At 49.6% G+C, this 25,379-nt stretch overlaps 1 protein-coding gene and 1 long non-coding RNA gene across 3 annotated transcripts in view; one reads left to right on the forward strand and one right to left on the reverse strand.

Moving 5' to 3' along the window:
* The window catches only part of GRIK4 (glutamate ionotropic receptor kainate type subunit 4), a 429,733-nt gene that overhangs the window by 22,942 nt on the left and 381,412 nt on the right, over window positions 1-25,379 (reverse strand). The window contains 5 exon segments of the mRNA XM_078432856.2: window positions 308-533; window positions 2,068-2,233; window positions 5,772-5,945; window positions 9,563-9,672; window positions 21,938-22,051. Coding sequence (XP_078288982.2) covers window positions 308-533; window positions 2,068-2,233; window positions 5,772-5,945; window positions 9,563-9,672; window positions 21,938-22,051 — 790 coding nt within the window.
* On the forward strand, window positions 6,871-11,804 carry LOC132660994 (uncharacterized). Of its 2 annotated transcripts, none has more exons than XR_013550042.2 (3): window positions 6,871-7,654; window positions 9,463-9,662; window positions 11,608-11,804. It is a non-coding gene; the product is annotated as an uncharacterized LOC132660994 (long non-coding RNA). The 2 variants fall into 2 exon arrangements; XR_009601997.3 differs by having other exon boundaries at window positions 9,504-9,662.

Consider the following 25,379-nt stretch of genomic DNA (forward strand, 5'->3'; position numbering starts at 1 on the left):
CAGGAGGAGGGAGAACAAAAGCCCTAAAGAGTCCACCGAGGGCATCAACCTGCCCTTTAGTAATTAATCAACTACTAACAAACCGATGGCTAGCCCTTCGATAACTAAAGATTGAGAACTGATCACTGATTAGTGGAAGTATGGGGGTTTGCTTATTATTTTTTTAACCTGGAAAATGCCCACCTAAAGTCCCTGTTAAGTGGTTCTAGAACGGGGTTGTCAAATTCAATGTTGCATTCAGTGGTCCTAGCTACTCTGACCCTGCCTGGATGGAGCCACCCAAAGAGGCTGGTCCGCTCCCGCATACCGACTGGCATGCCAATCCCATAGCCCTTGGTGTCCAGCAGGCCCCCAATCTGAGTGAGGTTGCAGTTTCGCTGCCGGTAGTACTCATTCATGGTAGATTCCAGAAGGAAGGCGTAGTTGGAATTCAACACCCTGGCGATCCCCTCCTCTGTGCTCTTCACAAACACGCTTGGCTGCTTAGAATACATGTAATTCCACATGCGCTGGTAGGTCTGATAGCGGGAATTCTGGGAAAAGAACACACGGAAGCAGGCTTAGGAAAAGAGGAAGGAAATGTTTTCCTAATGGGCACGTTGTCAGCGTGGAGCCTGATGTGGGGCTCGCGCTCACAGACTGTGAGATCATGACCTGAGCCAAAATCCAGAGTTGGACGCTTGACCACCTGAGCCACCCAGTCACCCCAGGAAATGGTGGTTTTAAAAGGGAGGGAATCAAAGTAGACCTTAAAATCCTGGCCCCTCTATTACTCAACCCCCTCATTATATTCAATAACCTTTTCCCTTTTCATCTCTCAACTGCCACCGCATCACGGCAGGAGGCGGGGATTGTGCCTACGATAAACTTTTACAGAAAAGCAAGGAAAGAACAGGGTCCTAAGGCACTATAAACTCTGTCTACTGGTTTGATCATTGGTTTTGCCCCATCTACCCTTGAGAGGTCTACCACTGCCAACCTCCATGTTCTGACAGAATTAAGAACGGAAATTCTGGAACTATCCTTTGCTGTCCTTCAGGCTGGAGGTGGTGGATTCAGGTTCATCAGGACGTCTAAAGACACCATCTGAAGGAAGAGTGCCGGCTATTTTCTGTTGATCCTAAACCAACTTGTCGATCACATATCCAGCACCGGCTTCTCTCTTACAAATAAGAACAAGGCCGAGAGAATTCTGGGGGTCTATCCACACCTGGGTTTGCACAATGCCTTCAGTGGTTATGGGGCCAAGAGACACTGAGACTGTCTAGGAAACAGAAAACTGAAGGCCTTGGACCTGTGTCCTGTGACAATGGACTTCTTGGGCGGTAGGTTGGTTAGACACCTATTAACTGCAGGGTAAGTCTGCTTTCTTAGAGATCCCGAAGCATATGAAAACTGCCCCTCTTGTCTGGCCCAGATCTGCCAGTCTTGGTGATCAGTCACTTGGTTTGTTGGCTAATACACAACTGCGGCAAGGTCTTCTCCAGAGCCTTGCAAGGAAACCTCAAAGCCAACAGGGTCCCGATCTGACACCTGTCTAGTTTGGGATATGTGCAATCAGTTCATACTCATCTTCGTGTTCCTTATACTTCAGACATTTGTGTAGTGTTCTAAACTTGCTTTATGTAAGTACTGCCGATAAAATTTAACCCACTTAACCAAACTTAAATGTATACATTAGCCTCAACCTATGCAGTAGTAGAAATAAAAGTACAGGTTAGATTTGCTGCATTTACGTGTATTTTTCTAATCGCCACTAAAACAAATACGAAACTATTGCCATTCAAAGATAGTTTCAACACGTCATGCTTAAAAGCATCTCGACTCCCACTAACGGTTCTTGCACAACACTTTGGGAGGCTGAAATTAACCCCAAAGTGCTTTGGGGACCTCATTCCAGGGGTATTTTGCAGAAGGGGGGGGAAAAACAAGCCCCAAGTGAATCTGCAGACTAGATGTTCAAAAGAGATAATGGGATGAGGATTGATGTTTTCATCTGCAGAGGACAAACATCTCAACTTTATCCTGCCCAATTCCCCATGTTGGTGAGCAACCAAATGGGTTTACTTGGAAGAAGGTCATGCTGGAGCCTCCGTGAATTGTGCCATACTCAATGGCGGTCTGGTCAGCCAGGTCATCCACTGACTCAATGGGCACATCCATGCGTTGCACAGTCAGGAAGGCTGCTAGGTTGGCCGTGTAGGATGAGATGATGATCAGCGTGAATGCCCACCTATGTAGGAAAAGACCAGGAAGTCATCGTTGCCCAGGCACGCCCAGGAGTCTTAGCCCCCGTCCCCAGTCCTGCTGCGACATAGGGGAGACCAGGTGTCCCTCTTTGGAAGGAGCTCCCAGCTCAGTCGGTGAAGGGAAGAGAAAGGAGGCAGGGCATATGATGTCAACAGAAATGAATCAGGTGTGTGAGGTTGCTTGGGAGACCATTAATTTTTTTTTTTCTTGTTTCCAAAAGGAGGTGGTTCTTGGGTTGCTATTCAAAAGAGGTGTGTCCATGCACATGAGACCGTCCGGGAGACCATGAGAAATGAGATAGGGAATGAGCTAAGGGTGCCGGCTCTGGGGGCTCTGTTTAGAACCCGAGCTGGGTCAGCTGCCCCTGTCCTCTCATGATGCAGTCCACCATCAGATGAGCATCAACCGTGTACTGAGCACCTGCCCTGAGCCAAAGACACAATCTCATGTAACCCCTACAACGAAGGGAGGCAAAATTCTTATCCCAATTTTGCTGATGAGAAATTTGCCAAGTAACACAGTGATACATCCGTATTTTAAAACCAGTCCTACAAAACCAGAAACCCTTTGAGATTAACTGGTGACAGGCACCTTTGAAGTGCGAAGAAGCTGGAATTAGAAACTACCCTTACAATGGGCAAGCTATTTCAAAACAGAAGAGTGTTTTATTGGGTAGAGCAAACTCATTTAAAATTAGAATAATTTTGCAAGTCAGGCGGTATACATGTTAAAGGCGTTAAAACTAGTTTGTTCACTTAAGTAGGTTAAATAAGCCCTCTCCCATCTGGTCAGCAGTGTGGATCTGCATCCCAATCCATTTGTTTATGGGAATTCAAAGACACATCCAAGCACAAGTGAGGCTGGATAATCACAAATTCGGAATTAGTGGAGTCTGAATTAATGAGGCTTTAGTCATTATGAAGACATTGCCAACTAAAGCGTAGCGTTTGCCACAGGATTCAGAGCAGCTTCCAGGAGACTTTTAAGAGTGGGAAGTCCCATTGTCTCCTTGGCCTCTGTGTCCAAGGACCCCTGCTGGTGGACTCCCAGATGTGAAGTGACGGGCATCTACTGACTCAATGGGTGCATCCGTATGCCAGACCACCAGTGAGGTGAGCTGGTTTAGTTCTGGCCTTGTTCCCCTCCCCCTGTGAGACCTTAGGGGAAAAGCCACATTCCTCCCCTGAGCTTGCCCGCTCAGGGAGAATAATGCCTGCTCTGCGTGTCTTTGGAGAACTGTGAGATCAAACGATTGGTGACTAATAATCTGTAAAGGACCAGATGAATGTGAGATACAGAGAAATGCAGGGATAGACCGTTACGCCAAACATGGGATGACGACCATCTGGTCAACTTCCCTATTTGTGACCTATAAGTGCCCGGTGTCCATCCATTCCTAAGACCTGCCTTCCTTGCTGCTGCCTCAGCTCATACACGCTGCTGGAAGTTCTTTCTCGTGACCATCCCCCAGAGGAGGCCAGGGAGGTGGGGTGATCCATCCCTAGGTGGAGGCTAGCATTCTGAAGCTGTTTGTGCCCTGGCTAGTGCCGTGAGTTAGTGAGCCCTGGGTGTGGCCTTGACTTCAGAGTTGGCTGGGGAAGTTCCCTCAGCCCCACGGCTACACTCCAGCGTCTGTTCCACCCTGGATGGCCATGTGTCTCTTTATGCCACTGGTCACAAGGGAATGGGTCAGAGAACAAAGTAGCTAAGGGCAAGCCTATCTTCTCTGCTGAGGAAGCAAATCACACACTCTCTCCAGAGGGGTCAGGGGAGCCCTGCTCCCTTGTGAAAGGGGCATCACTGGTTGCAAAGTTGGCATTCTTGTTAGCAACGTGGTATTTTCCGTCACTTGCTCTGGGCGAGGACTCTAAGGGAGGCGGCGATGGCCCTGTCTTCTGACCTCACACTCCTGCAGGGAGGTGACCAAACTGAGACCTTGATTTGATAACTCAGAACTCCGAGAGGCAGAGGGGCTCCCTAACAACTCAGGCACCCCCCCTTCCCACACACCCTCAGGAGTGGCGTAATGGAGCTCCCCTAGGACAGCTATTTAAAGTACTGGCGACCCTGTGGGCCAGGGCGGCACAGCCTGCAAGACTAGTGGCCTCCCAAGTGCTCAGGCAGACGTTGTCTGCAGGAGGGAAGTCCTGGGGGTCAGGGATCTGACAGGTGGATGAACCTGACAATGGGGCCCTACGTGCAGTGCATGGGAACACCCCCCTCTGGAAGGCAAAGCCCCAGGTAGAAAGAGATCAGAGTCTGCAGCTGACTTCTGCAGGGCTTCTGTCCAGATTTCCAGGATTTTGAGGGAACTCTGTGATTTTCCCTGCCAAGACCGCCCCTTTTTCCCGGTGGAAAGTTAAACCGGGTTGTCCCAGTTGATCCACTTGGTGATTTCCGGGCACAATCTGGGAACGGGTGAGCACCTTGCCCAGATGTTTTAAATCCTACTGTATTCATCATTTAGCAGAGAAAACAAAAATCCCAGCTGCGTTTTCACCTCTCCATCAGCTCTAGTCCAGTGGTTCTGGTAAATGTCCAGACACTGGTGTCCAAGGGTGAAAACGCCACTTTTCCTTTGGTTTACACAGGCTGAGAAGGAGAGGAGAGAACCAGGGTTGGAAGTCCTATAGGCTGTGACAGCCAAACCTGACAGCGGGTTTTTACGTGAGGGTGGGGACCGGTACTCTGCAAATGTGCCTCTCTGTGCTACACGCGCACACACACACACACACACACACACACACACACACACACATGTATGTCTGTTTCATTCCCCCCATAATGCTCAAATAGCAACTATGAGTCCACACATTTATGTATCATTTTCAAGTTTGCAAATTGTATTTCCATGCATCGAATCATTCGACCGTATTCTTTTCGCCCTGAACGAGCCAAGAGGAGACGGGAGTTTCAAGCTGAGGCTGGCGGACTGCCCGTGTGGACGGCTCCTGAGGTCCTGTCCGGCTCTGAGCCACTAAGAATTTGCCTTTCCCCACACCTGCCGAGGTGGACAGGTCAGGCAAGGCCCCAGAGCCGGGCGCAGAGGGACAAAGTTGGAGGAAGCTGGTAGAGGAGGAGAGATGTGACAGCCAGGTTTGAATTCTTCCAGCAGCCAAGTCCTGTTTCACACTCACATTTGCATAAATCTGCATATGCCTTGGCAGGCCCAGCCACCCAACCTCAGGTCATTTTCAGGTCAGCAAGTTACAATCGCTTTGCCTTGGGCCTTACAAGACTGTTTTCTGCATCTCCTTTCCTGCCCTGGCTCCCCTCTGTATCCAGACCTCTGAGGCAGAGGGAAAGAGGAACCAGATAAGATGGCACAAAGTGTGCCCAACCCGGTGCTCCCGGGCCTTTTGAGCTGGCGGAATGCAACCCAGCTCCCTGCTAATCTGTTTTGAAAGGCAGAGCTCTCTGTGAGGTTCCTGCCTACCCGCAGCCAGAGCAGGGCTTATCTGACGACTCCCTTGGTGTCCCCACCCCACTGGGCCTGGCCCCTTCTCTGCCCCGGATCTTACCAGACGCCACTGACACAGCGGGTGGATAAGGCTCGGGGGGCGATGGTGGACCCCTGCTGCATGAATCCCCCAACGGGAAACCAGAGGCTGTTGCCAAGGGAGTACTGATTCACCAGGAGGTTGCACCGGCCTTGGGCACAGGGGTGTGGGCTGTACCACTCGTAGGGGGTCAACCTGTGGGAGAAAAGGAACATAGACTAGTGCCACGGAGGGTGGGCATGATGGAAAGTGCTGGAGTCAGTGGGAGCGGCTCTCCTTTCTGGCCTCGCCTCTGTGCTTCGGGACCTGGCCTGTGGCCTTGGGTAAGCCACTTCCCTCTGCTGGACTTGGATTTTCCCAACCCCCCAATTGAGGGGGTTGGAGTATGTTGGCAGTTTTCAAACTGTTTTTCTTTCATCAAAAAAAAAAAAAAATGTTTTTTTTTTTTCCCAAATAAATTATGATGTGGAACTCCAAACCTAGAATAAAGTGACTGGAAACTGGGAGTGTCAGGGGTGGACAGCGGGGAAGCTCCGTTTTCTGCACCCCCTAGTCCCCAAAGTGGTCACAGAGGGATCCCAGGGCCCCACAGAGCCAGTTAGAAAACTCTCAGCCTAGGGGCGCCTGGGTGGCTCAGTCGGTTAAGCGGCCGACTTCGGCTCAGGTCATGATCTCGCGGTCTGTGAGTTCGAGCCCCGCGTCGGGCTCTGTGCTGACAGCTCAGAGCCTGGAGCCTGCTTCGGATTCTGCGTCCCCCCCTCTCTTTGCCCCTCCCCCACTCATGCTCTGTCTCTGTCTCAGAAATAAACAAACATTAAAAAAAAATTTAAAAACAAAAACAAACAAACACAGACTGCTGGGCTGGGCCCCTGATGCTCCTGATTCAGTAAGTCTGGGTGAGGCCTAAGAATATGCAAGTTCTTCCGTGATGTAGATGCCACTGGTCCAGGGACCACGCTGAGAAACACTGGCCTAGACCGTCCCTTGGGCCGAGGGTCTCCACCCTGTTTCTGTTTCAGACTCACCTGGGGGCGTTGAAAGAAACGTCAAAGACGAGATTCTGCTCCCAGAGGTTCTGATTTACTTTGTCCAGGTGGAGCCTGAGCATCAGGAATTTTTAAAGCCCCCCAGGTCAGTGGGATGGGCACACGGGGTTGAGAAGGGCTGCTCTAAGCTCCCTGCCCCCACCTTCCCTCCCTGATGCCCAGAACACCCCGTCTTCCCGCCCACCAGACGCACGCCTTCCCTCCTCTGCTCAGTGGCCCTGGCCGGTCGCCCACGCAAAGCATCCCAGCTCTGAAGAGAGAGATGTGTCTGGGCGTGTGCCGAGCAGGGCAGGCACTGTGTGCTCACAGGGTACTATTCGCATCACTGGTCTTCCTGTCCCTCCCCCAGCCTCGTCGGCACTCACTCTACAGTGGCTCGCCCACATTTCCACTGCCGCCTCTTGTTCCTGAATATGATGCCAGCGTGTCATCGTTGGCCCGCGTCCTGACATGTGCTCCTTCTCTCTGTGGCCTACGGAGCTGGCTTGCGCTCGGTGGTTCCCAAGCCTACAGGCCACTGGAAGTGAGCTCCAGAAATACAGATTCCCCGGCCCCGGCCCTAGAGGTGCTGAGATGACGGGACCTGGGAATCAAACTTTTTAAAAGCTCCCTGTCTGACTCGGATATCAGCTGGCTTGGGAACGGCTGCCTTAGATCAGTGGTTTCCAAACATTTCTTTTCACCTCTAAAATCTTACCCAGCAGTACAGTAGCTCAAGAGATAAAAGCGGAACTGGTTTGGATGAAGAGGAGTTGAGGCTCCAGAGCTCAGGCTTCTTCTCACCTCCAGAGTCTCTGGTGCCTCCCAAGAGCCTTCCTGACCTATGGAACCCTATTTGAAAACCAGTACCTACCTCAGGTCGGTAAATTATCCTATGTTCATGTACATACACACACACACACACACACACACAAAGTGGTATAATCAGACCTTTAGTACATTTTTTTGGTTAATCTTTTTGTTAATGCTGGATCCTGGGGGTAGTGAGTGAGAGTGTGTGTGTGTGTGTGTGTGTGTGTGTGTGTGTGTGTGTACGCGTGTGTGCGTGCCGCGTCTAGGGCAGGGAAGAAGGGTTGTTGAAGCCCCTGGGGCTGGTTGAAAAGCTTTAGGCTGCAGTGGGCATGGTGAAGCGGGCTTGTATGTCTGTATGTCTAGGAACCAAGCCCTAAGACTATTTCCAGGGCCTTCGGGGTCCCTCGAGAGCTGTGGCTGTCTACCCGCGGGGGCTCAATCGAAGGGGGCAAGAGTGGATTTCAGAGAGGTGGAGCCAGGGCTCAGGCAGACAGCTTCCTAAAAGCTGCAGCACACAGTGTGGTGGAGAGGAGAGAGAAAGTGTCACGCAGCGTGCCAACCTCCTGCGTGTCTCGTCCGTTGTCACTGACAACAGATCCTTGATAGTGGCAATGCCTACAGGCCCAAGGGGGTAGATGAGTGGTACACAGCAGCCTTTGAAGACTACTGGCTTGTAAGCAAGGCCTTCCTCTGTCTGGCTGGATCTCACGGGTTCAGGATGACTTTCCTCAACTTGGCTTTGATCTCCACTGGAAGAGGCACAGGCTGGGTGATAGAATACTCCCTGGGCAGGCTGGGGGCTGCCCTGGGGGTTAAGCACTCCGCTGCCCCTTGGGGCTCCGTGTTCCAGCTGGAGAGAGCACATGCTCTCCCTGAGCCACTGGGCAGACATGCCCTTGGGGAAGACCCTGCCAGGCAGAGTTGGGACGTAGGCTAGAATCATCTGGCCCCGCCACTGTGGCCCCGAGGCAAAGGAGACTGCTATGGAGGCAGCTGGAACGGACACTGCCAGTTCCCTTGAAGCTCATTCTGTGGTTCTTTGCTCCTGGGTAACAGCCCTTTCTGGTCCCCCACTATGGTCAGCTGAGCACTGAGCAGGGAGCTGGGATTCTGAATGAGTGACCTGTGAACCCCAAGGGCTTGTTCTGTTTCCAGATAGGTAAGCTGGCTCTCCTGAAGCCCAGGCTGACCCAACGGCCCAGCCCCAGAGAGAAACAACCCTCTCTGTGCACATTCATGGGCGGCCTTAGCCATGGGATGCTCTCAGGTTCTTCTGTAGGCCCAGGGATAGTTTCTATTTCTAGGGAGACGGGAGGGATTAATTGTCGCCAACCCCTGATCTGGACCAATTGTCTCAACTCAACACAACTTGCGAATGCCTCTCTCCAACCCGTCCTCCTGTCGTGTACCACCCTCCATGGCTCCCATTCACCAAGGCAGCTGTGTTTTCACTGGCAGATCCAGGCTAGGGGATGGGCCAGACCCTCTCCAGAGGGAACCTCCTCCTTTGCCCATGCCACGAGGCCTCTGGTCCCCTCACTCTGGATTCACAGGCTCTTGTCACTTAGCACTCTGCAGCAGATCCTGGCGAGGTCTGATGCCAGGACAGCCAAATGCATAGTGATCAATCCTGTCTCCCTCCTCCCCACCACTCTCTCTCCCCAAGCCCCCCCCCCCCCCAAGCAGGGGGCTCAGAGATGGGAGGGAAGAGGAAGGGGAAAAGGAGGGATGCAGAAGCAAATTCAGACAAGCTCACCTGTCTTCACCATGCACCTTGGGGAACATGTGCATGTAGGTGGGGGAACGGGTAGTGCCAGGTGGACAGCAGGGCAGAGGGCAGGTGGGGTCCTGAGTCCCTCTCCTACCCCCTCCAGTGTGGTGCCAAGGTGTCCTGCTCCCCACCCCTCCCATGCAGTTCTCCGCAGCGGACGCGAGGTGGCGGTGTGAGGACAGGGACGGGGAGAGGAGCGTTACCGAGCCACCAGGAAGAGGACGCAGCTGACGGCCAGATAGGCTAGAAGCATGAAGAGCCAGACGCCTGGAGAAAATGGGTCCAGGAAGGAGAAATAGCCAGGTTTGCGCCCCTGGAAATGGAGACAAAACCAAGATTCACCATACACATTCAGTCAGGATGGCCCTTGGGCAGGGCAGGGCAGGGCAGGGCGGAGGGTATGGGGAGTGCGGGTCTGGCCCCAGATGGCATTGCGTCGGGTTCTGGGTGACCGGTTTCAATGGCACTGGGACCCAAGGTGCAGAGGGGCTGCTCCAAGACCTATTCAGCCCTGACCTCAGCAGATGAAACAAAGGAACAGCTGGAGGCATGTCACTTCCTAGGTTGAGGAAGGCTTTGTGCTGGGCCAGTGGAACAGCGCTCAGCGCCCCCTACATACTGCCCTGTGTCGCCCCCGCCCCCGCCCCCGGGGACGGCATGGCGGGCTCAGGGGCACCTTAGAGCCACTGGTGTCTGCAGTGCTGGAGTACAACAGCACCCCTCTCGGACTCTCACGTCTTTCTCATGAGGATGCTAACGTGACAGGCCCCTTGATGTTTTTGTTTGCGGGCTGATCTCACACTGGGTGAGATTTCTCCCGTAAACCTCAGGACGGTGCCATGAGGCAGATTATTATGTTCATTTTACTAGCGAAGAAACCAAAAGCCAAGGGCAGTCAAGAGATGTGTCCAAGGTTACACAGCTGAGGAGTGGAAGAGTGGAGTCTCAAATGCACGCCTTCTGACACACAGCTCAGGGCTCTTAGCGTAATGCTGTGGGGAAATGTGGGCTGTCCCCAGCCCAGGGATGTGCCTGGCCAGAGTCAGAGGCGACAGCGGATGGAGCCAGGAACAGACACCTGGCCACCAAGCTCCCAGACATTTTTCTGGAGGACAGCAAACTGGAATGAGCTGTCTGCAGCTGTGTGGTCTTGGACGAGGGCACACCTTTCTCTGGTCTCGGTTGGAGGTACCTTAGATCAAAGGTGACACACTGGTGACTTACCACAGACAGCCCTCCCCTAATCTGTCTACCCTGCAATGTTTACCTATTCTGTATCCGTTGCTAACATTACATGATTGGGAGATGTCATGTAAAAATCCAGGTTTCTGGCTTTTTCTTCCTTTGTTTTTTTTTTCCCAGCAAAATGGGGCTTTCTAGAAACACTGGGCCCACCTTGTCAACTGGCTGGAGCTCAGTGGTGGTTGCCCCCTCTACATATGGCCTGCTCTCTCCAGCTCGTCTTTCTCTCTGTCCTTCCATACTGCTGCGGCTTCTCTGGGCAAACAGACATGAATTCTAGTGCCCTGTCGCTCATGACTACTTCCTTCTGTGTCTCTCAATTGAGAAATACCCAGGGGGGAAAAATCTTTCATTGTTGCTTTCTGAATCTGAAACCCCATTAGATGCTCAGTGTCAGAAATCTATACCGGATTATATCACAACGAGTGAATCGAGAAAAATGACAGCACTATTTAAAGCTGCCATATTTGGTTATGGGTGATAAGGAATGACACACAGTCATGGGAAAAACTCCTGGAGACTCAAGTTATAAAACACAGAACACCACACAAACGAGGATCAAGACATAAACATAGCTCCACTGGAAATGTATCAGTCATGCTGGCAAGGGAACATCTGATTCTTCCTGCGATTGACTGACGCCAACCAAAAGAGCAAGGAGGGGGCAGTTATTTGAGATTTGGGTCTGGGCGTCTACCGCCTTGGTCGGGGCTGAGCCCAAGCTGTTTAGGTGATGCCAAAGAGAAGTACGTTCCTTGCAGGCTCTGAACACCTGCTATTGGTTTTTTTTTTCCTATGCGGATGCATCAGAACACTTCCTTCCCCGAAGACATCTGAGTTACTGGTGCTTGGGGGCAAATCAGGTGTTATATGCCACAGGCATTTCTTCCGAATAACAGCTTTTCCTTAACCCAGAGATATATGATGGTGATACTTTCCTTCTGGAGAACTCAAAATGTTTCGCGATGTTCCCTTGATTTCAATACCCGGTCCTCTCTATTGACAGATGGAAGAACTGAGACCCGGGGAGGTTAAGTGCCTTGCTCAAATCAGTGGCGATGCCTTCCATTTCTCCGGTGCTCGTTCGTCAAGCTGCGCCATAGAGATGCCACTTCTCTTTCGTTCAGATGGCAGCTGTACCGCGTCTCCCTCTTCCTCCTTTATCTTTGCAACTTGCTCCAATAAACTCCCTAATTAATCTCACGCCTGCTCCCCAATGCCAGCAGGATCCCAACCTACTCCATCTCAACCCCTGAAAGTGCGCTGACGCATTATTTATTTATACCCATCATCATTTATTTTGACTGTGTCATATTGATAGGCATTTGTATTGATTTATACCTGTCTCTGTTGACTGCGAGTTGGGCCGGTTGCTTCTGGGGGACGATAGCCACTTTGGAGGCAGATAACTGATTATATCCAGTCTATGCCCCAACCATCTAGGACAGGCCAAGCCCCACGGACGGAGCTGAAAATCAGATGGCACCAAAATTTAACTAGTTCCTTGACTTTTGTACCGTACTTCAGACTGACCACACCAGCGCCAGCATTCATGATGCTGTCTGATGGTGGGAAAGATTCAAGGGGCTGGTCACCAAATGATGGCAATCCCAGCATGGTAAGGCCCTTTGAATATTAGCACAGGACCTGCAAAGTGGCCCTAAACTCCCCTTGCATGTTGAAAATCCCTCTTATCGGGGCGCCTGGGTGGCTCAGTCGGTTAAGCATCCGACTTCAGCTCAGGTCATGATCTCACAGTCTGTGAGTTCGGGCCCTGCGTCGGGCTCTGTGCTGACAGCTCGGGGCCTGGAGCCTGCTTCGGATTCTGTGTCTCCCTCTCTCTCTCTGCCCCTCCCCTGTTCATGCTTGGTCTCTCTCTGTCTCAAAAACAAATAAAAACATTAAAAAAAATAATTTTAAAAATAAAGAAAATCCCTCTTATCCACAAAAACAACCTGATGCGTGATACTGAATTCTATGCGTACTAGAAGAAATGAATTATAGTCAGAATGCTGCTGCTCTCCCAGGGTCCGGAGCCAGATGCGTAAGGACACCAGAGCCAGGTGACTCAGGACAGGCAGTGAATTGAGACACAGACTCTGGAGCTAGCTTGCCCAGGACTGAATCCCGGCTTTGCCACTTACAATCGAGTGACCCTGGACAGGTGACTTAACCTCTCTGGGCCTCCGTTTCCTCTTTTGTAGCATGAAGGTAACAATAAAACCTACCTCAGGGGGTGGTTTTGAGAGCTAGGTGAGTTAACACACAATGAGGGCTACATACATGTTGGCTTCCCTCTAATGGTAGCCATGAGGGAAGGGGGAGGGAGGAGGCAGTAAGTGACAAAGGATGGAACTTCTTTTTATATTGATTCTTGCTCAGCAGACAAGAAATCCCTTTTTCTGTCTTGTAGTGACACACGCTAAAGATGCTTGGGGGGAGAACGCCACGTGGCCACAGTCACTTTCCGTAACTCCTACTAGCATTCCTGTGTGTTATGACACACGAATCGTGAGGATTCGCCAGGGCTCTCCAGGGAAGCCATTAGCGCAATACCAGGCTCTCTTCTGGAAACATGGCTTTTAGAAGCCAGCGATTCCAACCTTTGGAACTCAGTTCCGCCTCAGCCTTTCCGCTAAAGTCACGGAGTGGGTCAGACGTGTGGCGGGTTCTTCCGTGTTTCTGGAAGGGCTGTGTATCCTAGTCACCATTTCCTTAGCGGTGACATCACAGAAATTAGTGACGCTGACTCTCTTCCTGCCCCCTCTGCTCTCCCCATGCCCTCCATGTGGTTTTGCCAGTCTTTAGAACTAAATGGCAGCATATTCAGAGTCTTCTTTCAACTACTGGCCGTGGTCAGCGGTCAGTAAAAACTCTTTAGGGCTGAAGCGATAAAAGAACAAAGTCTCCGTGTCTCCTGGAAGAGGCAGAAGAAGATGATTTCCTCTTGTCCCACCCTGGGAACCCATGGACAGCTTTCCTCAGTGTGTCTGCAATGGGCTGCCTTGATCATAGTTGGGTCTGCCATGCACTTCCCACCCCTGAAGCCAAGAAGAAAAAAAAAAAAGCAAGCAATTCATCCCTCCTCACAAAACCTACCCACGTGGGTTTGCTGCCTATGTAACCCACATACTAGCTTATCTATTTTCACTCTGCTGATTGGAAGTCTAGTATGAGGAGACCTGAGTTCTAATCCTGGCACTGACCTTGACTTGCTGAGCGATTCTACACAAGCTGCTCAACATCTCTGGGTGCGATTTCCTTCTTCCAGAAGATGGGACCCAACAATCAACATGAAGGGGGAATGTGAGAATTACTACAGCAATGTTGATAAAACACCTTGAGCTTCTTGGGATAGGAACGCTCAATAAATAACCCAGATTAAAATGATCATATGCTCAGGAAACCATATTTCCATTATATGGGCTATCATGTTGCTTAGCTTTAAGGAACAGAACTCGATTCATTTTCTGTTTTCTTACAGCAGCGTATTAAGCAGTATTAGAAATGACTCACTGGTTTACTTAGCATTGTTCTCCATTTTTCTAGGCAGTCTTTCCAAAATGAAACCGACCTTCTTGAAAACATGGGTAATATATCCAGCGAAAACGCTGGGCATTAATTTAATGTTGGCATTTATTTCTCTCTCACTTTTTAATTACTGTCTTTTTTTTTTTTTTTTTTTTTTTTTTTTTTTTTTTTTTACTTTTCTTGACAGAGAAGACTCTAGCTAGGAGTTAAGGGAAAAGAACAGAGTATAAAACTTTCCCATTTGTTAATCAGAGGTAGAGCGGGACAGTACAGGGAGAAAACAGTAAAGTTACGTTTTCAAGGTAGTCCAAGGTGCTCTGGCTGGCTTGGGACACTATATAGGATAACAGAGTACGATAGAGTATAGTATGGCATAGTATAGATAGTATCCTCAGATTAGAAAGGATTTTGAGGGTAGCCTAGGTGGCTCAGTTGGTTAAGTGTCTGACTCTTGATCTCAGGGTCATGAGCTCAGGCCCCTCACTGAGCTCCACACTGGACGTGGAGAACTTCCAAACCCCCCCCCCCCACCTTTTTTTTTTAATGTTCATTTATTTTTGAGAGAGAGAGAGGGAGAGAGACAGAGCATGAGTGGGGAAGGGGCAGAGAGAGAGGGCAACACAGAATCCGAAGCAGGCTCCAGGCTCGGAGCTGTCAGCACAGAACTCCACATAGGGCTCGAACCCATGAATTGTGAGATCATGACCTGAGCCAAAGTCAGACGCTTAACCAACTGAGCCCCCCCGCCCAGGTGCCTCCCTCCTTTTTCTAAGTCGAAAAAGAAAGGATTTTGAAAATTCCGCTGACACAAGGCCTTGACGCAGAGAAATACACCCAACTATACCATAAAGATGGGTAGTTGGGAGTGTATGAACTTGCAGACCAGAAACTCGGTTCAATACAACTTCCACCGTTGTGCTCTTTCCTCTTTCCATGGCACCGCTAGCCACCGCTAGCCTTAGAGTCCTTCCGTGGAAAACGGGAATCCCGCTACCTGCCTCAGGGGATTACTGTATGAAACCAGAGACTATAGGCGAAAGAGCTCCATAAATAAAGAGGTGCCAGGCAGATGTTAGTCAACACACAAGTATCCTGGACGTACACCCAACCTCGCTGAATATGTCAACTCTGAATTTTTTAAATGTAATTATGCATCTGGGGGCTCTCTATGCCAAATGTCAAATCTCAGGTTGGCTTCCGGCACGCTCTGATGATGCCTTGCTACGACAGTCAGTGCGTGCTTGAGGAATACAAACTTACTTTAATATTAATCTGAGCAAAACATCATTAGGCAAATTACAGCTGCAGAAAGAGAGCAGAAACTGCATGAGACGCTCTAATGTTAAATAGGAATGTTTTCGTTTTTCTGGGCTCTTCTCCCCTCCATTCACACAGATCTTTGAGAGCTTATGGTGTGCGTCAATTTCATTAAACCCGGCACTGCAGATGGCCTAGGGGTTCTACTGTTACAGTATATGCAGAACTTCTCAGTAAGAATGAAGGAGTCGATATGCCAAGGAAATCGAGACAGTCTTGAACTTCAGATGTCCTGTCACTTGATTCCCATCCGTAGAGTACCAGGGGACACCTCAGATTCTAATGGCTGGACTCTGTATGTATGGCTTGGGAGATCATCTGGCCCCGGCCAGGGATTCCGATGCCCCGTCAGGTGGGTACGATGCTGCATGTAGGATACGCGGGCTCAGGGCGGGAGGGAGAAGTGAGTCCTAGTGGTAGCCATGTAGGCCTGGAGCAGAAGATGCCCCCAGGATGCCTGTGATATCTGCCTCCCATCTCTTCCTGTTCTCAAGACCACTGGAGTCAAGGTCAGGAAGAAAAAAAAAAAAAAGAAATCTATTTAGGGCATTCGTTCTGCTGCTTGGGATACTAGGCCTCCTAACGGAAGTCAGGCTCCTAGGGCTCTGTCCTGTGCCATCAGGAGCCACAAAAGAAGGTGGTGCTCACTGCCCACAGGACCACAGGGTACTTCCCTCATCCTCCTTCCTGCCTTTCTTCTCTCCATAATCACGAAGCTAATATTGCCTGTTTGGGATGATCACGTTTCCATACCAAAAATCAGATCATAGAAATGTATGGCCTGACAAGAGGGTACCTTCTCCTCAACGTATCTCCCACTAGGATCCACTTGAGGAGAGATGAAGAATAGTGCAACACAGCATATGAATGCTATGCTAGAGGTGTGGGCAGGGGGCAGCCGCTCGGGGAAAGAAGCAATCGGCTCCATCTGGGGGACTCACACTGAAGAGCAAGTGCCATTTGAGCTGGGTATTGAAGGCTAGGGAGGAGTCTGTTACATGGTTGAGAGGCAAGCAGATGGGCATGAATCCAGGTAGGGGACAGGAAGAGGCCAGCTTGATGGTGAAGCGGCGAGCAGTATGGGGTACAGATGCCTGCGGTGAGGCGCGGAACAGGAAAGATCAGCTTTATTCTCCAGGCTGAGAAGGATGGACTTTGTCTTGCAAATGATGGGCAGCCAGTGAATGATTTGAAGTAGGAGGCTGATACGATTGCATTTATTTAAAAAAATAACGGTAAACTAAAAAACTACAATCCTCAGCAAGTCACATACATTTACGAAATGTAACAGCTAACACTTTCTTGTGTATATGTCGGGCACTGCTGTAAGTGCATTACTTATGTACTGCTGTATCCTCATGCTGTATCCACATAGGGCTCGAACCCATGAATTGTGAGATCATGACCTGAGCCAAAGTCATGACAACCCATTTTCGCAGATGAAAAAACTGAGACACGGGTGATATGCAGCTCGTACGTGTTTGATCTGGTTCCAGGACTTTTCACTCCACTGTGTCTTAGTGAATGTTGGCAATGCCCTTGACCCCCCTTTAAAAAAATTTTTTTTAATGTTTATTTATTTTTGACAGAGAGAGACAGAGACAGAGCATGAGTGGGGGAGAGGCAGAGAGAGAGGGAGACCCAGAATCTGAAGCAGACTCCAGGCTCTAAGCTGTCAGCACAGAGTCCAACGTGGGGCTCGAACTCACGGACCTCGAGAGCATGACCTGAGCCAAAGTCAGACACTTAACTGACTGAGCCACCCAGGTGCCCCTAGGCTCCTTTGATGAAGATACTGTACTGCATAAGAAACACTCTAACCTCAAGGAGAACACAAGCCACCATAATGGCAGGTTAGAGACAGAGAGCAGCAGGTTAGGGACAGAGAGAGCCTGAACCAGGTGGAGTCATTGGGGGATGGACAGCATACTTGAGAACTGTTTAGGAGGTGAGCTGACCAAGTGAAGGTGGAGGGGTAAGAGAAGTGAAGGGCAGCTCAGCTCACTGGGCGGAGATGTGATGATCTGAGATGGGACAGAGGAGAAGCAGGCAGAACTAGACTGAATACAGCCTCTGACACTGTTTTTGAGGTGCCCGTGAGACACCCAGGGGCCCGTGAGACATCTAGGTGATGTCTAGTCGTGTGTTCAAAATACGCTTCTAGAATTCAGGGGGGTGGTCAGGGCCAGATTTACAGATTTGGTAGTGGGTGAGATTACCCAAGCAGAGAGTTGTCAGAGTGAGAAGGAAAATGGGTCAGGGACATTCATGGGGTAGACAGACAGAGAAAGAGGGGTCCACAGAAATGCAGGAGAGGCAACGATCAGAACAGCAGGAAGAAACCGTGACCTGGATCCCAGGAATGGAGAGAGTGTTCAAAAGCGGGGGAGGGACCAACAACAACAAATGCCAGAGCCAGAATGCTCAGCTGGCCTCTGACCGGCAGCGAGTAGGTGGTCTAGAGAGCGAAACATTCTTCTGATTTTGGCCCTAGAGATGCCTGGGCAGAAACAGACGTTATACCCCAACAGTGAGAAGGAGAGGACCACATAATTACCTCTTGGTGATCCCATGTTCAAGAAAAACCCTAGATAATCTCAGATTGCCGGAAATTCCCAAATTATTTCTGATTGCCTTTCGACTTCACAGACATTCCTGCCATCCTTATTATTTTTGGAGGGTCCTGCGATATTTTCTAAACCGGCATTTATACTCCGGGTTAATTATTTTAACTTTTGCACACAGGTTCGACTATCGCCAGATGCTCACTTTTTGCTAATAATCACTCATGACTCAGGTGACCTCAGACATAGAATAAAGATAGAGATTCTAGGTCATGAATAGATTATAAGTGAAATTAAATTACCATATAGTTGTTCACAGGTAACTATCGATTAGAGAAAATTCACAATAAATACTCAGTATTCAACTTTAATTTTGTTAACACCATTTTATGAAGGATAGCTTCTCTGTGTAATTTTAGATCTAGGCTTTTGTGGTGAACTCGGCTGGGCTATCCTTCGGCATCCGCTGTTCCTGCCAGTTCAGGGTACAGATGTTTCAGATGCGGCCAAGTTCACCTCCAATTTGTTCTCACCAGGTCTCCCCTGGTTTCATTGATTCAGGATTGTTCTCTCCCCAGCTGACTTTTTGGTACTTTCTGAGCAAACTGCCTCACACACAGAATGCATTCAATAAATATTTGTTGAATGAATGCATAAACTGTCAGTTCTGCTTAGTGTAAGCTGTTCACGCCAATACTCAGTTTTTACCCAGCTCGGCCCCCCGTTATAAATCAGATCTGAGCAGCCATGTGGCGTACTAGGCTGGAAAAGGGGAGGGGTCCTGAACAGAAAGGGGAACCGTATCAGTTAGGGTTCTCCAGAGAGACAGAACCAACAGGGTGTGTGTGTGTGTGTGTGTGTGTGTGTGTGTGTGTGTGTGTGTAAAGAGATTTACTTTAAGGAATTGGTTCATGCCATTGTGGGAGCAGTTAAGCCCAAATATATAGGGCAGGCTGGAAATTCAGGCAGGATTTCTAAGCGACAGTCTTGAGGCAGAATTCCTTCCGCTTCAGGAAACCTGTTTTTGCGCTTAAGGCCTTCAACTGATTGGATGAGGCCCACCCACCTTAGCAAGGGTAATCTCCTCTACTGATGATAGCGGTTAATCACCTCTACAAAGTATCTTCACAGAAATCTAGGCATCACAGCCAAGGCAAGCTGACACATAAAACTTCACAACCCAAGAACTAATGCGGTCATGGGTTTGTGGTGGTAGGAAACACTTGGCCAACAATCCAATTAAGGGTGTCCAGAGGGTTGGTGAATGGGAATTTTGTTCTGGCCAGAGCTGATATTCCAGGCAGTGGTGGCCTGGGTGGTGAGGGCAGCCTAACAGCAGATGTCCCCGGGCAGTGAGTGGAAACCCTTGGTGTCAGGTGCCTTCACCCCCACAGTCCATCGGGTCATGAGCGAGGCTCTAGAATCCTTGGCATTCATCAAGAGATCAAGGCCAGAGCCTAGTTGTACAGCCTGGCCACAGCAATGTGGCGTGGAGAAAGCTTCTATGTCCCCATTACTTTGGGGTGCTCCCTCAGGGCTCGGTAGCAAGATTGGGGTGGGTTCAAGAGACTGTGCTGGCTGGATAATAGCTGAGGGATTAGTGATAGGTGTGACAAGAACACTGTCCCCAGAATTAGGAGACTTGGCTTCCAGGCCCAGCCCTGTATTAGTTCCAAATGTGACTTTAGCTTCCTCACCTGTCACTTTGGAATTATAATACCTTCCCTCTCTTCTCAAAGAACAGTCCGAAGGACCGAATGAGAGAAGGCACACAAGAATGTTTTCCAGAACACGTTATCCAAAAAAGATCACACAGATGAGGGGGTGGCAAGCCTGGTGTCACAGAGAGAGCAAGCTCGAATCACACCATTCCTGGGTTTGAACTCTGCTCTTTCACTATTATAAGAATAACCCGAGTATACTGGTGTCCTAGGGCCTGCTATGACAAAGTGTCAAAAATTGGGTGGCTTAAAAAAAACAGAAATGTATTGTCTCAGAGTTTGGAGGCTAGAAGTTCAAAATCAAGGTGTCAGTGGGGCCGTGCTCCCTCTGAAGGCTTTATAAAAAATTTTTTAAACGTTTATTCATTTATGAGAGACAGAGAGCACAAGCAGGGTAGGGGCAGAGAGAGACGGAGACACAGAAGTGAAGCAGGCTCCAGGCTCCGAGCTGTCAGCCCAGAGCCCGACGCGGGGCTGGAACTCACAAACTGTGAGATCATGACCTGAGCCGAAGTCGGACGCTCTACTGACTGAGCCACCCAGGCACCCCTTAGACGTTAGGGGAGGACTCCCTCCTTGTCACCTGAAGCTTCAGGTGGTCCTTGGCATTTCTTGGCTTGTAGATACATCATCCCAACCTGTCTCCAAATTCACACGGTCTTCTCCCCTGTGTCCCCATTTCTCTCTTTTTATACAGACACCTCTCGTTGGATTAGGACTCACCCTAATCCAGTATGACCTCATCTTAACTTGATTGTATCTGCAGAGACCCTGTTTCTAAATTAGGTCACAGTCACAGGTCCTGGGGCTTAGGACCTCAACATGTCTTTTGAGGGGATACAATTCAACCCATAACAAGAGTCCATAACATCACAGGTGTCTGGCACATGGGAGGCGCTCCATGAACCGGAGTTCTCTTCGTCGTGAAAGAGAGGAGGGGGAATCAGAATCCCCCTTAATTCACAAGACACACACATCAGTGACAGCGTCTACAGAGACCAACTGCTCACATTTTTTTCTGTTTTAGCCTAGAGGGCTTGGGATTTCGATGCTGCCTCCCCTCTCAGAGGATCAGCCTCCTCTCCTAAGATGGGCCGTGATCGTGACGGATGCTGAGGCCCAGCACGAGACAGCGCTCTTCCGAGCTGCTTGAATGGGCTCTGTGACGAGGGGACCTTTCCTCCTGCAGAAATGGGCCGTAGCGGCTACCAGCTCCGTGCGCCCAGGCTGGGACTGTGAATACAGGCAATCCCCTTTCTGCAGGGCTGGGATTTGGGGCCTGGGAAGGAGTCAGAAGCCAGAGGGTCACTTCTTCAGCTGGCCCGTGGGATGAGCTCTTGATCCCTCCCCTGTAGGGCAGGCTTTGGTGGTGGCAGGTAACACACTGGAAGACACCATGTTAACGTGACCTTGGACACCTATAATGACTCGAGTATTGGGGGGGGATCCACGTAATAGCTGTGCGCTTAGGGACAGTTTGGATGAAAGGATGAGAACAAGTTTCTTCTGGTTCGGTAAGAAAACTACGGAAAGTCAACTCTGCACGGGCAACGTAACTATCCACTTTGCGGATGGGGTACAGCCAGGGTACCCTGGCAGGCCCGTCCTCCGCTGCCCATTGGTGTGCTTTCGCAAACTCCTGTAGACGCTCACTGTACTCGCGCCAGCCAACCTAACCAGAGAAGCCTTTCTTTTCTTTTGTTTTTCGAGGACGCAGAAGAGGGGACAGACCAGAGATAAGCGATGTTATCTATTCACCAGTATGGATAACCCAGAGAGGAAAGAGTCCACATTCCCTCACCAGACGCAATGCTTGGCGTGAACCAAGGTGCACCGGGGAGTCGGTGAGATCCTTGAAAAGGCTGGGATAACTTATCGGGACTGGGGACCCTGTCCCTAGGCAGAAGCAGAGTGACCACTCTGTGGTCCCACACCCTGTGCACCGAGGGATGAGCAATCACTCTTGGTCATCTCTATTCAGTGAGGCAGAAGCAATTTTTACTGGAAAGCCCACAAGTGTGACTTTTCCATTCTTCCTGTTTGCAAGTCCGTGCAGCTGATGGGGGAAAAAATAGCCCAGCTCATTTGCATTTAAGTCTTGAAATCTAAATATTTCCGTGAGTCATTCATTATTACCATATAACTCAGTGTTTGCATGCAAATAACTTTAATGACATAAATGCTTATAAAATAAGTCTCTTACCATATGAACTCGGTAAAGAATGCTAATTCCCAGAGTCATGAATGGCTTGGAGAAATCAATCACCTTCTCCCGTTCAGCAGTAATGGTGAGGCCTGCCACAGCCAGGTCTGCTTTCTGAAAGGGACAGAGAAAGCCCATCAGTGGGGTGGCCATGTTAGATGCAGGTATGGGGACTTGTGACCAGAGGTCATCACTACTGGGGAGATGTCACTCTGGTCTGGTTTCTCTGTGTGGGAAGTGACTCTAGATAGTCACAGTACATCCCAGGCCTGAACATAACAGGACATGGGTATTGAAGCTATAGCTCATGGTCATTTGAGGTCAGACCCCTCTAAATACATCAGTAAGTATAAAGAGCCGGGGGCATCACTACAGACCGTTCAGAGATAGTCTCGCAACGCCCTAGGCGAGGGAAAACTGGCACACAGGCTGCTGGATTCTCAACATCAAGTAGTTTTTAAATTCAACTTCTTAATTTGCTCTGTCAACAGAACTTGATAGAGTTGCCAGGTTGTAGAGGACGCGTGGTGGGAGGCAGTTACAGCGAAAAACAAAAATGATGTAACCACGGAAATGAGAAACAATCTAATGCAACCCCACTCATTTCATGGTGAGGACACGGAGGCTCAAATTGAGCTGGTGGCCCGACGTCACAGAGTCTGTCCTTGTCAGAGCTAGGGCTGGACCCGGGGCTTCCGGGACCACTGGCCACTTACATTGCTGTTAAGGTTAAAATTCAGGTGCCATAGAACTAAAAGAAGGGTCTCTGGCCCTTCATGCAAAACCACCAGAATCTGTTCCAAGGACATTTCCTTCCTTCCTTCCTTCCTTTCTTTTCTTTTTCTTTCTTTCTTTCTTTCTTTCTTTCTTTCTTTCTTTCTTTCTTTCTTTCTTTCTTTTTCTTCCTTCCTTCCTTTCTTTCTTTCCTTCTTTCCTTCCTTTTCTTTTTCTTCCTTCCTTCCTTCCTTCCTTTCCTTCCTTCTTCCTTCCTTCCTTCCTTTTTCTTCCTTCCTTCTTCTTCCTTCCTTCCTTCCTTCCCCTTCCTTCCTTCCTTCCTTCCTTCCTTCCTTTCTTTCTTTCTTTTTCTTTCTTTCTTTCTTCTACTTGCACCTCAGGTGCCCAATTTGGATAACAGTCTGTCCTGAATTCAAGCCCTCTGGGTAAGGAGATGCTATAGGCTTCCTCGATGCTCCTCTTGGCCACTAAGTCCTTCCTTGAACCTAACTGAAACCCATCCTCTGGCAAAGCAAATTCAATTTCTTCCTATTGGGTCGGCTCCCTTTGCACATGCTATGGAGGGGACAAGCCCAGAACTGGTACACAGTTCTGGTCTGCGTGCTGCCCTCATCAACTAACTTAGCCTAGTCGCTTCATGTCTCTAGATGTCCTTGACCTCATCCTTAAGCCAAGGATGTGAGGTGAAGACAGGGCGAGGACCCTTCCCAGAAATTCTCTAACAGGGATTCTCCACATCTAGTCTCTGACCACCAGCATCAGAATCACCTGCAGGCCTTACAAAAATGCGAATTTCTAAATTTTCTTAATGTTTATTTTTGAGGGGGAGGGAGGGGCAGAAAGATCTTTTAAAATGTTTATTTTTTTTGAGAGAGAGATGGGGAGGGGGCAGAGGATCTGAAGCGGGCTCTGTGCTGACAGCAGAAAGCCTGACATGGGGCTTGAGCTTACGAACCGTGAGATCATGACCTGAGTCGAAGTCAGATAGTTAACCAACTGAGCCACCCAGGTGCCCTTAAAATGCAAATTTCTGAGTCACATCCCAGACCCCTGAATCAGACTGTGCTGGCGGGTCACCAGCATCTGTATTTGTAACAAGTTGCCCACGTGATCCTGACTACCACAAATATTGAAGAGCCATGTTTTATAACCGGGGCGTGTATCTCAGACTGGCCTCCACTGGTTTCCATTTCAGCTTAACTCCTTCTTCTAATTCTGGTGGATCAGCTGATGGAGAAGAGGTAGAGAGAAATAAGAAAGGGAAGTGTCCGACCATCTACAAACAGGCCGGGCTGTTCTGAACGAGTGCACACACATACACACACACACACATGCACGTACATGATTCTTCCTAAATCACTGCAAAGAAAATAGAGAGATAAACACGCTGGCCCTCATTGTGCACACAAGGGAATCTGAGATTTGTGTACAAGAAGGATAAATCCATTGGCAAAGGTCAGTCTCTTCTGCATTTCAACCTTGAGTCTCCACTCCTGGTCCGTGTTCCGTCTGCCAGAGCAGCCACGTGATCCTGGCGTAGGTTAACAAACTCAGGGCCTTATAAAGTGAGACCGGGCTTAAATAAAAGAAACAAGGGTGAAGACGTAAGAGATTTTTAATAAAAAATAAACATGTGAATGCCTCATTGTGCTCATTCTGCGTTTCTCCAAGAGAGCGCTGATTGCTGCTATCAAGTGAATCAATCCTTGAGATTAAAAAATGAAGTTTGATGAGAAGATTGTTAACACCTTCATTTGGGACACTTTGGAGGGCTGCTGGGGCCTTTCAGAACCTCAGCCCCCCGATGACAGCGGCACTGGCTGGAGGCCCACTCGAGAGCACAGGTGTACAGCAACAGAAATCAACCAAGCACAAAGGCCCAGCAGGTGCGATGTCAGACTCATGAGTGTGGGTTTCCAGCCAATTGGCAGCCCAAGCCCTGCATGAACCTTCGGAGGAGACGAGTTAAGTGGGTTGGATTGAAGGAACTGAAGAAAAGATCAGGAAAACCAAAACTCATAAAACGGGCAAAGGTACACAGCTTCCGGTCCCTCCTCTGGTTCTTTAAGAGCACATATTCCATCCACCCCCCAAATTAACCAAATTCAACAACTCTATCCCCAAGGTTTTTAATTTTTTGATGTTTGTTTATTTTTGAGAGAGAGAGAGACAGAGCATGAGCGGGGGAGGGGCAGAGAGAGAGGGAGACAGAATCTGAAACAGGCTCCAGGCTCTGAGCTGTCAGCACAGAGCCCGACGCGGGGCTCGAACCCACGGACTGTGAGATCATGACCCGAGCCGAAGTCGGACGCTCAGCCGCCGAGCCACCTAGGCGCTCCTCTATCCCCAAGTTTCTTTTCCTCACACAGCTTTCCTCCAAAAAGGGCAAACTTTGAATTGAAATTTGGAAATCATGGCACACGTTTATAAAAGTTGGCCAACAATGACATTATGGTAAAACAATTCCATATGGAGAGAAAGGTGGAAATGGACGGTGTCACAGGAGTGACACTTTCCTGGGTGCTTACAGAACTACCACATACCCAGAGGGGGTGTGTGCCCCAGGCTCCGACAGGGCATTTCTGTCCACTCACTAAGAGATGCTTCCCAAACTAGTTGGGGGCAGGGGAGGCAGGAAAGGAGGGGTGGGGTGGGAAAAAGCTAAAAGAAACCACGGAGGTGTGCTCGTGGCTGTTTCTTACACTTA

This window comes from Panthera onca, chromosome D1 (genome assembly GCF_046562875.1).
Source record: "Panthera onca isolate mPanOnc1 chromosome D1, mPanOnc1 haplotype 2, whole genome shotgun sequence".
In the NCBI taxonomy this organism is placed as follows: domain Eukaryota; kingdom Metazoa; phylum Chordata; class Mammalia; order Carnivora; family Felidae; genus Panthera; species Panthera onca.